Source organism: Micrasema longulum, unplaced genomic scaffold (genome assembly GCF_059751315.1).
Source record: "Micrasema longulum isolate JH-2025_06_02 unplaced genomic scaffold, ASM5975131v1 h1tg001894l, whole genome shotgun sequence".
NCBI lineage: Eukaryota > Metazoa > Arthropoda > Insecta > Trichoptera > Brachycentridae > Micrasema > Micrasema longulum.
In genome coordinates this window covers 95,021-113,360 of record NW_028279068.1, presented here as the reverse complement: position 1 = coordinate 113,360, position 18,340 = coordinate 95,021, and the positions used below count along the sequence as shown (strand labels likewise).

Genomic DNA, 18,340 nt, shown 5'->3' with positions numbered 1-18,340 from the left:
GGGCTTTACTTAAATCATAACATAGATCAATCATTTCATTTTCCTGGAATTATTCGAGCAAGAAACGGTTCTACTAGGGCGTATACGGGTACAGACAAATCGGTATAAACAGAAATCGGATTACCGGATCTGTTAACCGATTATACATATTACTCCGCTACCTCGGGAATTGCACTGGCTACGTTTTCCACAGACGGTGGAATGCAAACTCTGTGGAATAGTATAAAAAGTTGCAGCACATATGAGGGTATTACTTGCAAAATCGGCAAAATTCATATTTTTTTATTTTGAGCAAATCACAAAAAAACTGATACAATACTTAACTTCAACTTTTTTTAAGCTTATTTTTTTAATTATAATCAGTAAATATTTTATACGTAAGTAGTGATGACATAAGCATGATTTGGTCAAGAAACAGTAGTGAAATAATAAATTTAATTTTAAACATTACCAACTTTGCAATACTCAAGTAGAGGTTGCCATGTTTGCAACAAAGCCGATAATTTAAAAGTCAAGTCTTACAAATTAAGCTGTATTTTTAACTGACAATGTTAAAATTATTGTAAAAAATTGTATTCTGAATAAGTTTCAATCAATATCTTACTTTTTTAAATTTTGGATTTTTCCGGGTTTGCAAGTAGTACCCCTCATCTCTGCTCCGGAAAACAGTAGCATGTGATGACAAAATAAATTGTTTTGAGAATGAAATATTTATTGAATTCTAGGCTTCAAGCATCGAATAGTAGGTGAAATAATTCTATAACCCGCTCTGTTGAAATAAATTTCAACGAAAATAAATCATTTTCGAAATAGGTTTTATCACAATAATGTTTAAAGCGCAAGACATACTAATATTATAATCTTGTATTTATAAGAAGGGTACTGGATACAAAGGAAAGACGTACCATACTTTTTGAAAAAAAATCAAAGCATCACATTACTTAAGAAAAATATTTAAAAAAAGGTTTCCTATCTATTTTTTTGTTATTTTCTTTAAACGTCAAACCTCTTACCAAGTTCTCTTCTATACCCTTTTCAATATAAATACACGTTTTAAATTACATTTTTTTTACTTACGCACCCACACACACACCCACACTTACATACACACATGAATACAAACGTGGCACACAGACAATTTTGTTAACTCATTTCTTATACATTATTTATGATAACATTAACAGTGGATTTTTAAAATTGGTTCTAATATAGGTATTAAAAATATGTTTCTGCCAATTTTTTATGTAATAGCTGTAAAAATCCCGAATAAATAAAATTAAAATAAATTTTGATGTGTTTTGAACTAATAATGGAGGCAGTTTAGATGATCTACATTTATATTTAATAAAATTTGACATTAAGGATTTACTTTCCAAGATAATTCAACGAGAAAAATGCACACAGGGGATAAAGGGTGGAAGACAGTCAACTACTGGAAATAAAGCTATGATTTAAAATTAATGAAAACAACAGTGTTTTGAGTGTGTCCAAATTTTTGTAGACAAGCACTGGATTCAATCCCGTAGGGAGCTGTTAATATTAACATAATACAACAGACTTGAAGAACATGAGAAGGGAACATAGAAATCTAGGCATCCACAGAGCTTACGACCTATCATTGGCTGGTTTGAGTGGCCACTTTACACACTGTGTAACATTCACCATTCTGCCTTTATTTTTTTGAACATCTGTATTTTATTTATTCTTCCGTCTGTTGACGTTTTTGAAGTTAAATGACTGAAACCCTTATTGTTGCGGGTGAGATTCATATGATTGAATTATTTCAAATAAAGGCAGAATGGTGAATGTTACCACTTAAACCAGCCAATGACAGGTCATAAGCCCTGTGGACGCCTTGACTTCTATTTTCCCTTCTCTGAGATGTTCTTCATCCAATATTTATAAAAATAATTTTAGATTTTATAAAACAGTAACAGTATTTATATGAGTTCTAAGCAGGTTTCTTTATAATCGTATTCACTAAACGTGTTTATTTTAACCTCCAAATTTACATTTATCATTTATATCCTGTACCCTTTATATAAAATCAATACGCGTGATAGTTAGTGAATTGGTGCAGTATCCTGGGCACCTTTTAGCATGATTAAGGTAATAAGAAGATTTTATTTTTTAAATTAATTGAAAAAAACAGTAAAAATAAACGAACGTTTATTAATTTGAAACCAAACTAAACTTAAAAGGGCATGACAAACATTCGTATCTCCAGTGCCTACCAGATCGATATAAGGGCTCATTCTGTCTCCGAGATTAAAGGAAAGGTGATCCGCTGTTCAGTCAAAACCTTATCTAGTAAACAAAAACGATTTTGTGTCAAGTGTTTTTGAAGTTCTTTGCCAGTTTGAATTTAAAGGTGAGAGGAATTATGAATCACCGGTATTAATCTTACGTGTAAACCCACACCGCCTCTGTTATTTAAAGATAGGACGCTACAGCGGGAGGCAAATTTACCGCCAGCATAGATTAAGAAAGATATTTGTAACTTTACAAACCGTATAATATAAAAATGTAAGAATAACAAAAAGTTTTACACTTGCATAAATCGGTATTACGACCCTATACACCTATATATATTTTTATGGCGCCAAGATTTATATTAATGATGAAACGGGTAGTGGTTTGACCAGATACCGAATATTCTTCAAGCCCCTAAGCCAGATAGCCGGATAGCCGGATATCCGGCCACCAGATAACGATTTTTTCTCATAGTTAAAAACAAAACATGAAGTATTTCAATAAATTTATTTATTTATTTATTTATATACGGCATTTCTGCCATTTACATATATGTGGTATAAAGAGTGCTTAAAAATAAAAATATTAAAAAAAAAAATCGAGTATGAAATATTAATATACTCGTACTGTACACATTATGAATTACTTGAAATACATATATATTTTAAAGAAATTATACAATAACAAAATAGATTAATCAATCAAATTATAACTTTCAATTAATAAGTAGCATAAATATGGTTTAAAAATTTATCAATTAATAATAATAATGGTTTTGGGTAGTTTCACCCCCTGCGCTTTTTTATAAACAAATGTATTTTCAATTCATTTTTCTTATACACATTTTATATTGTGAGATAAATTCTTTTTCTAGAGTGTAATACTGAATACTGACGAACGTTTTAATGAAAAAAAGTTAATTTATAAATAATGAGGGTAACTATTTTTTTTCTATAAACGGTTGATAATCAATTTAGTGGCGTTGATTTCATGAAATTTTCGTAGTTTAATGAATATAAGTGTCAATTTAGTAGCGTTGAGTTTATGAAACATTCGTAGTTTAAAAAATATTAGGTATCCGCTGAATATTGAGTTATTATCCGGTATCCGGCCTAAGTTTAATATCCGGCAGGATACCGGATAAAAGCTCAATATTTACCGGATACCTATAGTTTTATCTCTAGTTTATACTTTCCGTTTCATACGGGAAAATAATATTTCATCTGAACGTGGTATCATAAAAAAGCTTTCTCTACTCGTATATATTTCTTAAATAATCTTAATGCAGATATATTTAAAGATGATCATCTCTCCCCAAATGCAAGATATTAGAACCCCCTATCTCGTATGTTTAGACCGTATAAAAAGTAACACCGACACTAAAAAACATTGACATCTTTTGAGATTCGTTTCCAATTATTTTTATGTAAATAAATTTGAAATAAAAATAAAAGGTGTTATGTCAAACAAATCAAAACATTCAAAAAATATATATTTGCGGTCCAGACATTTTAATTTTGTGGGCAATTTTCAACGAGTTTTTAATAATTGGAGATAAGAAAATGGCAAAAAAAGTGGTAGAGTGAGGTTCGAACCCTAGACCTCAGATCCGTGAGTCTGCGCCATATTTTTAACTTACTTTATGGAATCACATAACACGAAATTACAGTTTCTTTATATTTGACAAAATGAAAAATTGGTTGCGCAAAATTCGAAGAATATCACAATTAGTTAAACAAGTGCGTAAACAAAACTATTTGCCCAACGCAGTCAAAAGCAGTATGTTTATTTCTAAACTAATTTAAAATCTGCAGAATAATTTAAGAATTTTTTTTTGGTTAAAAGTCAAATTCAAAGACAATTTGAGCTAAGACAAACAGTGGATTGATTGAATAAAGAGATTGCAATATAAATGTATACAATGTGACTACACATTTCTCAAGAGAGTATGAAGCTGATGGGGGACGATGATGTTTTATAATTACTATGAAAATTCTCACAATCATAAAGTGCAAAATAATTTCAGAAAAAAATAAGCGAATCAGTGAAATCATCTTTAAATTATCTTGACTATTTCCGAATTGATACATTTGACTCTTTCAAACTTCGATGATAACCTCAAAAGGGTAATTGGTTTTTGGTAAGTTTTCCTATATATTTAATTTAAAAGGGTTATTAAGGAAGCAAAAAGCTGAAGGGAATTTCTACCATCTTTTTAAACTGGTACATGAAACTTTAACGTATTAGTCATTTCTAACATACGTATATATATATTTAAATATACAATATAGTTAGAAATGCCGAAATGAAGAATAAAACAAAATTTTGCCAAAACGTTACATTTTTAGTTAATTAAAGTTATTTTTGACCGCATTTAGACTAGAAGCGTCAACTAGTGAAAGCTGTTGCGTTCTTTCAGGCCATGAACGAGTATCTCACGGGCACTTTGTGACGTAAAAAACAGCGTACTGTAAATGATTACCGACTATAATACAGTTTTAACATGTATTGACAACTTTTGAGGATGTATTTACGGCCTCGTGGTGTAGTGGTCAGCGCGTTTGCCTACCATGCAAGAGGTCTCGGGTTCGATTCCCGACATGGTTAACATTAAGTATTTATTTAAAAAGGTGTTTTTACATTAGAATACTCCATAGTCCTTGGACTGGCACCTGAAGCGTAAGAATGATCATCTTACTTTTATGTAGCAAAAACATTATCAAGATAGGCTGCGATTGGAGTAACAATGCAAATTCCCTATGCACCATTAGGTACGGAAAGGGAATGATTATTTCCATGTTCACCGAATTTCAATAGACCAAAAATATTTCGAGATCTGTAATCTTAAAATTATTAGATTGACAGCTGTCAAGCCGTTAGAACTTGAGGAGTATTTTCATTGTTCTATTTAAATTTTTTATAAATTTACTAGACAAATTGTGATTTAAATGATCAAATAAGATTAAAATTATTCAAATGTAGTTTTTTGTTCAAATTATATTGTCATTTCAGAAAAACTTTTTTTTTTAAAGTTTTTATCATATAAACTCAGTAGTGTAAGGTTACAACTCTACTAACATACTTTTTTGTTTGAAAATTAAAAAGTGAGAAAAATATCTTTATAAAACTAAAAAAAAACTTATTTTAATTAGTTTATGTACCAGTATATAATATATATACTTTTGTAAATAATAAAAAAAAATCTTCATTGTTATTATACTTAAAAATGGCTGGCTTACAGGTATCCGCAATAGGCAATTAGACTGGCATTAACAAGGTTAAATGAAATAATACAAATTTAAAAAAATTATCAAATAAATTATAATAAAATTAATATAAAATATAAAGAAAAAAACTAAGATTTTAACTGGCGGCCTCCGTGGTGAAGTGGTTAAGATGCTTGAGTCACGCATTGAAGGTTCCGAGTTCGATTCCCGGTGAGAACATATTTATTTATTTATTTGACACTTTATATACATATCAGGGCGGGCATATTGCCTTAAGGTAATTTCTTCCTACTTACCCAAACCGTTCAGTTTGAGAAAAATATAAATACATGGATATATTGAATCTTACAATTTTATACAAAAATTAAAGGCAAAGATTAACAAAAATAAATATATATGAAAAAAAAAAAATTTATTGGGCCTCTTGGCCCTATTGTGATGAAAAAAAATATATTTACGAAAATTTTATTGGAGAAAATGAGCCTTACAGCCTAACATTAGAATGTTCTCGATAAAAAAAAAATTACAAGATTTTAACTGCAGCCGTTTCTAAACAATGCTAAATTTTAAATTAAGGAAATCAATAGTTCTACATACATATTTATAGTAAACAAACAGATATAGTGTGTAAACTCAATACTAATAACAGATTTCCACAAAGTATACAAAGTTAGTAAAGAAAATAAATTACATATTAAATAAATACATATAAGTTTATACATATAAAAATGTTATTTTCATGAACTCGTAAATATTTTTCAATAATCAAAGATTTTTCTTTAAGAACAGTAAGTTATTGTAAATTGGGCGGGATTATGATCGGAAATGACTTATATTTTTCAGTTTACGTAGAATAGCCACATAAAACGCCTTCATATAAGACATAACGACGTAGAACTATAAAATGTAGAAGCAGAATAGTAAAAACTAGCAACCTCGAGAAAATAAATCCTTTAGCCTATTGATTCCCAATACTATAAAATACTTGACTTTAACGGTATAATACAAAAACACGAGTTTCTCAGCATTCGCAATGGTATAAAATACGTCCGCTGATTTATAGGAAAAAAGTTAAAGGTCGAAATAAACCACGGCGTAAAAAGCCGGATTCGAGGATCCGACGATCAAAATCTCAACCCGATTGCTGAGAGCCACGATAAAAATGGTTCCGTGGTTCGAATTAAGGTCCCGAAGCCTTAATGTAGTTATGTCGATACAGTGACGGTTAGTACTTTAACTGATGAAAAAAGTTCGGCGGGAAACTTTTTTATTAAAATTTTCCTTCAGGCGTAGTTAACGAGCGCCAGAGACGTAAAAATCAAGATAAAATAAAACGTCCTCTCTACAAAAGATTCGAGGAAATAAATCTGAAATAATCCGCAGAAAAAAAAGAAACTTTTTGACGAATGCACCAAAGCTTGTTTTAAATTTCAGAGAATAAAGACAGAAAGTTTTAGTACTAACCGTTCAAAACATATATGATATGTTTATATGATATGAACAGATACTTAAACGAGAGAAATATTACTTTTTCGTGAAGGTAAAGTACGGATGAGAGCGATATATTGAAATGTATCGATATTGATGTTTTTATTTTCGTAGACAGAAAATTCCGGGCTCTTGTAGAAGAGTGGAGAATTTCTCACGTTACGTAAGACACTGAAATGTTATGGAGTTCTCTATGTATTTTCAGAGAACAGGTAACTTTTAATATATCATTGCGGCTCGGCAAAAAAAGGTAAATACACATTAAAATGTGTATTAATCAAAATATAATAAAACAAAGAAGAATATTTTCATCGAGAGCGTTTTAAGTATTGCGTTAACCTCCAATTTACATCGACTCTCAATTTCATTCCAAAATACTATCATAATATCGAACGATATACGGTTAAAAAATGTATTAATCGTACGAATAAGTGAAAAGTACAAAGGAAAGTAATATATCCCAAACGAAGAATATCAAAACAGCACATTAATAATCTAAACATCATACATAATATTTAAAAGATTAAGGAATAATAAAAATGGATTAAAAAAAACATTAATACATTTTGTAAATCAAACAACCAGAAGTTATAATAATATATATTTACAACATTTTTTCTAGTGACATCACATGCGAGGCAACAATGTTGCAAACTAAATCGGACCAACTGGAAACAATTAAGGTACAAATTACTCTTTGTTATATTATACACCAACGATTAATAGTTTACGCAGGAACAAAATAATTAAAGCGATCTATGAAGCTCTGAAAGGTAGCCTTTAACAAAGACAGGATAAAACAAAAAATAAATACATATTTTATGATTTTAGAAAACAATATATTTTTATTTCTGTCCAGAATGTAAAAGCGCTGTATAATTTCTGGCATTAATTACGTGTGTTTTAGAAATGAATCGATTTTGGCCTCATGTTTGTTTCATTTGGTTTTTGCGGTAGACAATGATAGTCAGAAGATCAGGAATGGATATCTAAGTAGACAAAACATCACAAAATAGTTGAAGATTATGTGGAAGTTTACCGTCGTTGATGAACGGATACATCTGCCTGAGGTCCACTTCCTGATCGTCAAAGTCCTCGTCAACCGGCATGGCTGGAGGAAACTCTTCTTCCGGTGATCTCTCAGAGCCGTACCCTTGGTCACATCCAGGATCTTGCAGCTTCCACACTGGATCCAGATCCCCTGCTGCAAAAGCACCCAAGGTTCAGTAAGAATTTCTAGCCATGAACTGATGGATTGGTGCGTTTGAGAGAAAAACCGAGGCGCCGATTGAATTTAAATAGATTTGACTCTTCGATAAAGAAAACGACTCTTTTAAATCTGCGTGTTTTAGATTTTTTAATAACACAGAAGTTTATTAAAAAGGGATAACAAAATATTCATACAAAGCGACAATAGTAAGCTAAGCATGCATGCAATCGGAGCATAAATAAAAGAACCCTGTTAAATTAGGATAACTTAAGAAAAAAATCTATTTGATTTATTTATTTTATCTTATCCTCTTATGCATGGGCATTTGTAGTAGTTAAATCATAGATACACTACGGTTATCGGTTTATGTGAAAAAACCCAATAAATATTTTATGTTTGTTCCGTTAAAAAATCCTGAGACCAGAAATTAATATACAAACCTTAAAGTATACACCACGGGAGTCATATTGAACGAAATGTTCAGAAAACAACATTTTGTGATCGTGCGATTTCCAGAATATCATAACTTTCAAACCAAATGAGATCATTTCAATCCGTGAAGAACTTTCAATGTGAAATAATTATTATTTTGATGGTGTACACATTGAAATAGCACATCTGGGACAAGTGATGTTTTTTGCATTAAAACAAAGTGGACTTCAGATTTTCACTTTAACATAAAAATATTTTTATGACGACAGTGGACTGGTCTTCGGAGTATAATATAAAATAGCGAATTGCGATAATTTCTGCATTTTAAAATTTAAAACGGCATAAAGTGGACTCTCGTGTTTTATTCTCGTACATATTACGTAAATAGACCTGTTTTGTAAAGAATACGAGTTATAAAAACAGAAATGAAAATTGTTTTAGCGTTTAAAACAATTTGTAGGCCTAATTTGATGGAATAAAATAAATAATGAATTATAAATTTCAAGAATTGAAGAAATTGGGTGGAAATTGTATTCCGCTTCACATGAAATTGTCTAAATTGCTCGATTACATTTCGTACTCTGCCTTGTATGTAATTCTTAAACTGACTAGATCTTTGTACAACCGCTTTGTTTGCATTGAGAGTCTATTGCCGGAAGACCACAGCCGAGTACATAGATTTACCAGAATGCAGAAGACACGAATTCTAAACGCGCTTGCTGGGGAAGCAATAAAGAAGAAATAAATCGAGTTGGGAGGGAGGGATATCTGAACGTGTATCTACAAATAGCGTGTGCAGTGAAAAGAAATCAATAAATACGCGGATCGAACATTGAAATACACAGTAAACAAATATTACATTTAAGAATCCATGCAAAATGTACACTGGTACGAAATATAACTTGATTGATTAAAAATATCGAGTTGATAAAAGCTGTGCGAAGCGGTAAGGCATGCCATCAAATTTGTACAAATATTGCAATAATAAATAAGTACGGAGTTTTATGGCTCTCGTTCAGTAAATAAAGTTGCGAACGGTTTGAAACCAGTAAGGATACCCAAAAATTCATAGAAGGTAAGCAAACAAGTATGATGACACGTTGGGGTTAAAATTTTCGTACAAAAATACATAAGAATTTGATATTAGAGCTAAACATGCATTAACACAACATGATACAAATAAACACAGTTTTAATGAAAATTCGTGGTACACTTTCTAAAGTGGTAACTCCGTGACATTAACGCTTAATTCCGTGACATAGTTTTTAATTTTATAAAAAACCCGTGATATGAATTCTGAACTCCATTATATAGCTCCGTGATAAAACTACTTATCTCCGTGATAAAAATAATATATTTGTTTATGCTTCATGCTACGCTGTTGAGAGTAAACTCACCTAGCTTGCAACCGTACTGGTGACTGAACTTGCGGTGGTGGCGATGGTGCACGGGCCGACCGAAGGAGCGGGTGTAATGATTGTAGTGGTTGTTGTTCTCAGAGGGGGCGCAGTCCCTGCAGCGGCCGCAGCCGCCGCACGCGAGCCTCCGCCTACCGTCCAGATGACTAGGAAGTGATCGGCTGTAAAACAAAAATAAAGTCCGAGGTAAATGGAAAGGTTTAGTGATGAATTCATGATTTTTTTCTGGTGTGAAATTATTTTTCTACCAGGCAAAGTAGAAATAGGTAAATGGAAACTGTCATCGAGCGTTTTAAATTTAAATATTTGTTCGCGCTTTTCCTAACTGAATTTGGTTAGTAAAAGATGAAATATAATCAAAAAACAAAAATGAAAAAAAAAATTGCTTGCTTGTATGAGTGAATCCGAAGAAAGACATTTGGTCTTTAAAACGGATTCGGGTATGTGGTGGATGCTTTCAATTGCACGTCAGACTAATTACGCCTTACTAAAATCGACAAAATCAACATTCGCTGTCCCGTTTTCCGCATCCCAAAACTGAACCGATTCGCTTGTTTTTTTTTTAAAGAGTAGGTATCAGAACGAAATTTTCTGTGTCGGTACGTTGTGCGTGTTTTAAATTGTTATCATATTAGTATACCATACGTCTGAAGACGGCAGATAAACCTGGGCGCATTGAAGGGTTATAATACTGACAGGGCAAAGTAACACTTTTTATTTATACGCGTACTGAAGATTCGATAAAACGCGATGAATCATTGCCGCTACAATCAATCACCTCGAACTGTGACTGGGCAGATATTCTATAAAAGGAAAACTAAAATATATATTGGCTCAAGGAAACGGTAGCTGGAAAGGATACCAAAGTCATCACATACTTATAGGAAAGAAAAACTTTCCTTTGAAATGGATGCTCGATAGCATTAGATACAAGGGATACGCATGATATATCAATCCAGTACAAAGATTTGGACGTACACTTTGGGTTAGAGGGCATTGATTTTTTCCTGAATCATCACTTACACACTTATTACGCCAACCCACGACTATGTTACCTGCCTCGCATACGTAGATGGGAGGTATAATAAGAACGATAGGGTTTAAAATTGAAATATAAAACAGTCGATTCGATAAAAAAAATGCGGAATAATTTTATTAGGCGGTAGGTGTAATGTCATTTATGATTTAAACAAAATTTCGTTTGAATGACCACCGCAGCTTCTCTTGCACTGATTAATCCAGTGACGCCAATTTTCGATGACTCTGTTCAGAATTTCGGATGGTATGGCGGCTACGGTGAAGCGAATGTTGGCTTCGGACTCATCAAGAGTCCTGGATGTGTCGATGTAAACTTGTGATTTAACATGGCCCCACAAAAAATGTCGTGTCGATGGCTTAATATTGTGTAGAGAAAATTCAGTCTCTAACTTTTAAATTATGCAACGAATAGCGAGCTCAGAAGGAGCAAAATGACGGATTTATTTTGTAGGAAAAGCTCTTTGCGCAGCAGCAAAACCTCTTGAATTTTGATAGAATATTTTAACCATTTCCAAACACTAGGACAACGTGAAACGATTCACTATGAAAAGGCAAACCTTACTGATGACAACTGACAACAGATGTCAAAATTTGAAATTTAAATATTGCCGCCATGAGCTATAAATATCCTATCGGCCCTATTGGTAAACTCTGTATAAGTTACACAAACACCCTGCGAGGAGCATTGAAGCCATTGGAAACTCGTTAGGCGTCTTCAGGAGGAGGATTTATACCGTTATTATTGCCCAAGATCATACTTTGTATAGCAATGCCTGGGTAAGAGCTCCCATGCATCTACTAGCATCAAATCCTACATGTCTGTCATCTTTAATCTTATTTTCTCAATTCTGAGGGGATGTGGTATGTTCTATTAGTTCATTAACTTGTAAGTTAACCAGAAGAAACAAGTCCGATCAGGTAAACCTGAGCCGTCACCACCCCTCGCCATTCTGTAACAGTTCGTATAGAGCAAACTTTCGAAGAAACGTTATGTATCTCTCATTTGCATTGTACTATGCCAAAATTGTAAATGTTAAATTAAGAACAATATTAATAAAGGTTGAGAGAAGAAGCTAATTACGCATATTTTCGAAGCCTGAAATTATCTTTTAAAATTCATGATACTGTGCTCTGTCCAACCGATTTCAAAACCTTTTTTCGCTCTTGTAAAATTGTGTCAACAGCAGGTATAGCCTTTTGCCGTTTCACTACCGAGGTGTTCGGAGAACTCATTGGCTCCAAAGCAGACTCGCCGTGTGGAAGGCGTTTTGCCGATATTCTTACCTGTTCCAAGTGGCCGCATCCGACACGGAGCCCGCCACGGAGCACGAGTCCCGCAGCGAGCTGACGTCCGGCGCGGCGCACAGGTCCCCGCTGGACTGCGCGCGCCGCCGGCCGCCCGCGCCGCCGCCCCCCGCGCCGCCGCCGCCCGCGCTGCTGCTGCTGCGGCCGTGCCGGCCCACGCTGGCGCCCATGGCGGGCGGCTCAGCCGGACCTACGCCATCTCGGGGGCGGTCCGCCCGCTGCTCCTTGTTGGAGACGCAGATTGCTGAAACGAGAAATCATTCGTCAGTGAGGATTGACAGACATATGTAACTTTGCGAAGGGAATTCAATCTAAAACTTTCGTCATTGCAATTTTCCTTGTTCACATCCAGTGGTGCATATGGCACTGTACATGATTATTAGATACATAGATGATCAGTCTTACGCTCACAGCCCCCTTACCGCTGTAGGCACACTAGGCCCCAGTCTAGGGGCCCAAACATCCAGGGGGACGGGACGACGACAGGGATTTTCATAATATAGTTGACCGATTCAAAATTTTGATATGATAATAACATGAACATAAATAAGGGAACTATTTGCAAACCCGGAAAAATCCACCTTTCTTTATTTTGAGCAAATCACAAAAAACTGATACAATACTTAACGTCAACTTTTATTAAACTTCAATTTTTAATCATAATCAGTAAATATTTTATACGTAAGCAATGATGACATAAGCATGATTATGTCGAGAAACAGAAGTGAAATAATACATTTAATTTTATACATTCCAACTTTACAATACTCAAGTAGAGGTTGCCATGTTTGTAACAAACCCGATAATTTAAAAGTCAAGTTTTGACAAATAAAGTCGTATTTTTAACTAAAAATATTATAATTATTGTAAAAAATTGTACTCTGAATAAGTTTCAATTCATATCTCACTTTTTTTAGATTTTGGATTTTGCCGGGTTTGCAAGTAGTACCCTCAATTATAGGAACATAAACTTGCAATAACACAATGACAAATGTTTCATTTTTGAGTGTTTCAAAAAGTTTTTTTTTTGAAGTCACGAAATTTTGTATTGAAAATATCTAAATAGAGACAAAGTACCTAAGTTAAATTTGGAGCAGCTACGATGAATAAACGAGTTTTGAACTTTTTTTGGGCAATGGATTATAAAAAAATTAACTTGTGTTGGCTTTACGGGACAATTTATTGAAATATGCTCTAAGAAATGAGGAGTATCGATAAAATATACACTGCATTTGTGATAGGAACAGATTGTGAAATTGCGATACGTAAAACGCTAACTCACGATTACGTAATTCAGACATATTGTTCAAAGTTGATCGTTTCTCGAAATATCGCATATTCGTCTTGTATTTCGATATTTTCACAAGTTTTCAACAGAACAAATCGCAAAAAAACTGCAAAAATTTATACATTGATGACCAAAATATTGATAGTCTTCTTTTTTAGTACTTAGTAGATACATTTAATTGGATTTAGTTTTGGTATAAGGAGATCATATTATATTACTTTTGTTCGTAATAAGCTAAATTTCTCGCTTATATATATATATTTTTTTTTAATAAGGGAGCGGATATGGAATAATCATAATGATGATGATGATGATGACGAGGATAAAGTAATATAATAATTTAGAATAAAAATTATCTAATAAGTGTAATGTATATATTAATCAAATTGAGAACATTCAAAAGAAATTTATAAGAAGCCTGGAATATCGTTTTGGCAACATTGAAAATGATTACGGCTTATCTTTGATTAATTTTAAAAAGGCGCCTTACATCTGATTTAATTTTTCTTTTCAAAATTCTAAATAATATGGATGATTCGCCGTATCTTTTACAAAATATTAGTTTCAGTTGTCCTTTTTTATGTACCAACTTGTAAAAACAATTATACCTCGAATTCATTAATAAGAAGTACTTGTAGAAATTATAATGGACTCAGTATGGATATATCGCTATACCAGATTAAATTCCCTTTTTTGTGTACCAACTTGTAAAAACAATTATACATACCTCGAATTCATAATTAAGACGTACTTGTAGAAATTATAATGGACTCAGTATTGATGTAGACATTTTTAACTGAACGTTGCATTTATACAGAAAATTTCTTCATGGGGTCGATTATTTGTGATAGTTGCTGAATACGCATCTTGAGTGGTTAATGCTATGTATATGTGCCGCATGTAATATAATGTATATGTTTGTGTATGTTTTATATGTGCGTTCATGTGTGTGTGCGTGGATGGCTCGGAGTGTGCATTCGGTATTTTTATTTATTTTAATTTATTACCTCCATGGAAAACGCAAATGTTGACAATTTATTTATTTATTATATACATACGGCCTAAGCCAATTATTCTTTTCTCACTTGAAATTCTAATTTATTTTATTTTTTTGTCACATTTAATGTTTATATCTTTTGCATAATTTATGAAAACTTAATTGGTCTTTTTATGTTAAAAAATTATTGTTTTCAATACTTATTATGTATGACTGTATGTTTTCTGAATAAAATAAAATACAATCTCTGCTTAAAAAAATTGTTGGAGTACGTACAACGTAATTCTGGGGCAAATTTTAGATCAAACTAAACCAAATCGAAAACATGATAGCGTAAAAGTGGTAAGGAGATATGTATTTACTAAAAATGTTATACCCCAGGGCGGATTCAAAAGACGGCAACGCGTTTAAATAACTTGGTAACAAAATTATTTCTTGACAGAAATTTCAAAGAAAATATTTTGATAGGATTTTTTTCATTACAACACCGAAAAGTTCCACGAATTCAAACACAAACTTTATCCATTGTTTTAAAGAAGATCCTTTACGCAATCTCTAAATTAAAAATAAACTCAGTAATTGCTTTAAAAGACTGCGAAATGGAAATGGGTGGAGTAAAATTAAATAAACGAATCGCTAAAATGCCTCGAAATAAAAAAAAGCAACAAAAAAAAAAGAGAATCTAAATATAAAAAGTATTATTAATTTGTAACACATGTTGTCTACGAAAACATAAAACACAATTTTTTTTTTTTTAACATCAAATATTTTTTTTATTTTTTTTTATTTAATGCACAAAATACACAATTTTACATAGACACAATTATATGTTTTTTATGTCCCGACTTGTTAGAAAATTCCGTGTTAAGTCAGGACTCTTCGATATATTATTAATTAAATCTTGTATCCGTTTTATAAGCCGATCTTTTTTTTCTAGAAAACGTCATGAGTTTACTCTTAAAAGACTTAAGTAAATAATTCCTTAGCGCGGGGTGATATAACATTTTTTTACCACAAGCAACAGACGGAAAATTTCCTAAGGTCAGACCGTTGAAAAAAAAACATGGCGACATACATATGTAAAGCGCCCTTACGGTGATTTTTCACAACAACGGCGCTATGTAAAACAGGGCAATATTACTTATTATTATATATTAAGAATCTAAGCAAAAGCGACGAAAAAGGATACGAAAAAATATTGAGTAACTTATTTAGTGTGTCCAAACACAGAATGCCTAGTTTGATTACTCACAGTAATAATATTTTGTAACTTACTTAGCGTGTTAATATATTGTGTAACCTCAGAATGCTCATTTTGATTACTCACAGTAATAATATGTAGGTATTTAAAATACTCACCACTATGGGGTTTACTGATACTCCCAGGGAAATATTTTAATGAAAAAAAATAATGTAGGTTGTAAAATATTTTCATCGCAAAAATGTACATCGATGTTTAGGTGGCATATATAGTTTTAAAGGATAGATAATGGCAAGAAAAGATTTAAGTATTTTGACGATAAAAGAGACAAAATGCACGAGTTCACTTTTGTCGTTACTAGCTAGCCGCCAGCCGCCAGTCGCCCGCAGAATACACAGTATCGATTTTCCAAAAGAAGCACAAACCGCAAAATGCAGGAGTCAACCCGTAATCTTCTCCACTGAGTCGGGCAATTTCGGTAAATGTCGGCGTTCGACATCAGACGTGAAATTCCCCATTTTTCCAGTAAAGTTCGTTGCATTTGTCTTGAAAAGCCTTTTCAGTTACTGCGCTGAAAATTCAACCACTCAACGAGTCAACCCCTTGCGTCGTGTACCAAGACCCAGTAAATATTAAAATAGGGCACCTGAGGCACGTATTATTATTGTATAAGCACGAAACATCCGTCAGTTACTTCGTGCATTTCGGAATGCTGACAATTCTCATGCCGAAGTACCTGTAACCCTCTGCGAATTTACCACTTTTGGGGTTGAATATTTTGATAGAATAAACATTCTAAAACTATTTGAAATCAATTATGTGACAATAATTGACACAGCTGCAATAATTATTATGGCAGCATTTCTCAGTAGCTTACATGAAAGTAGATTTATATTATATAATATTATATGTGTTACATTTACATTTTGAGTAATACTATAAGTTGTGTATGATTAGTCATTAAATGTTATGTATATTTTTTATGTGACAACATTTAAAATTACAATATTATGCGGAAGCCTCTAATTGGACTTTATGATATGTATTTATAGTATTATTGTATCTTCTAAATTTATAAATGTCCGTTGGCTTTCCAATAAAATAAAAAATAAATAAAAAGAAATTTAAAAAAATAAAAAATAATAATAATAATAAAAATATAAAAAAAACTAAAATAAATTAAATTAAATTTCCGCTATAACGTTTTTCTAAATAAAGTAATGCTTTTTAATACATATAAATAAAAGGACAGATAAAATTAATATTTAAAGCACTAACAACGTGACTTTTTAAAAAATAAGTATTCATGATATTATATTTTTAACCGTACTTAAAAAGAGTATAAGAACGAAAAGACGTTAATTATTTTTGATTATAATCTTGTGAAACAAAACAAATAAAACTCACCCACAAAATGAAATGTTTTAAAACAAACGAGTTAAAAAAACCCATTAAAATCAAGGTAATTGCGTAAAAAAAGGCAACCGTATTTGTAAAAAAAACAGTCAAATAGAATTCCAGATATTTCTTATTATAAATTATTAAATAAATACAGTTACGTGGATTTATTTGATATCGAGCTAGATTAAATTATTTATGAAGTAATAATCAAATATCCTTTTAATAATAATTGTATCTTTCTTACGATTCCCTAGGTAACAGTCCGGTCCTATAAAGATCTTTGAACTGATAGTGATATAATTATTGTATTATGGTTGAGGAATTTCTTCCGGAGGAATTCGTTGGAATTAGTATTTGAGCTCTGGGATAATGTTCTCGGGAAGTTTCTGGTGACAGAAACTTTACCAGAAAGGTATTCCGAGAACATAAACTTTTACCAAAACTCTGCATAAAAAAGAGATATGAATCACATTATGTTTATGTGCGATTTACAAAAATAATCACGGAGATTTATATTAAAAATAGTGGAAAGAAATATCGTATTTCAGTATAAAACTAATAAAAGAAAACACTAAGACTTTTTTTTTATAGAAATGAAAGACGAGTGATACTTTAATCCACAAATTTGGAAGATTCAGTGACCGGTTTCATAAAAAAACAAAAAAAATAATTTTAATGACCCTTAAGATAAAAATAATTTTATTCAATTAACTTTCATACAATTTTAAATTCTCTATCCTTACCTCTGTCTTGTATACATACACTGAACTCCTTAATAACGATACCAGTCTCGAAGATGTCGCGAAAGCGATGAAACCGGTCACTGGAACTTCCAAATTTGTGGATTAAAGTATCAGTCGTTTTTTATTTCTATAATAAAATACAATGAAATTCCATCAAGAATTTTCACTTACAAACTTAAATGTTTTAACTAACAAAAATAATAATTATTGGGTTGCTCGAAGTAGTCAATTTTTTTCGTTTTATTCATTCATAATATGTTGGATAATATATAGTGTACAGATAATATAATATATATGGATAATATATGGCATAATATTTCTGAATAGTATTTAATATCT

The 18,340-nt window shown here is 32.0% G+C and overlaps 1 protein-coding gene across 1 annotated transcript; it reads right to left on the bottom strand.

Annotated features, from left to right (window-relative positions):
- Positions 1–8,007: 8,007 nt before the first annotated feature.
- On the bottom strand, positions 8,008–12,615 carry LOC148273620 (uncharacterized; the record flags this gene model as incomplete). The annotated part of the gene is made up of 3 exons (XM_088238425.1): positions 8,008–8,172; positions 10,008–10,189; positions 12,351–12,615. Coding segments are annotated over 3 exons (612 nt in total), but the record flags the coding sequence as incomplete, so codon positions are not given.
- Positions 12,616–18,340: the final 5,725 nt, after the last annotated feature.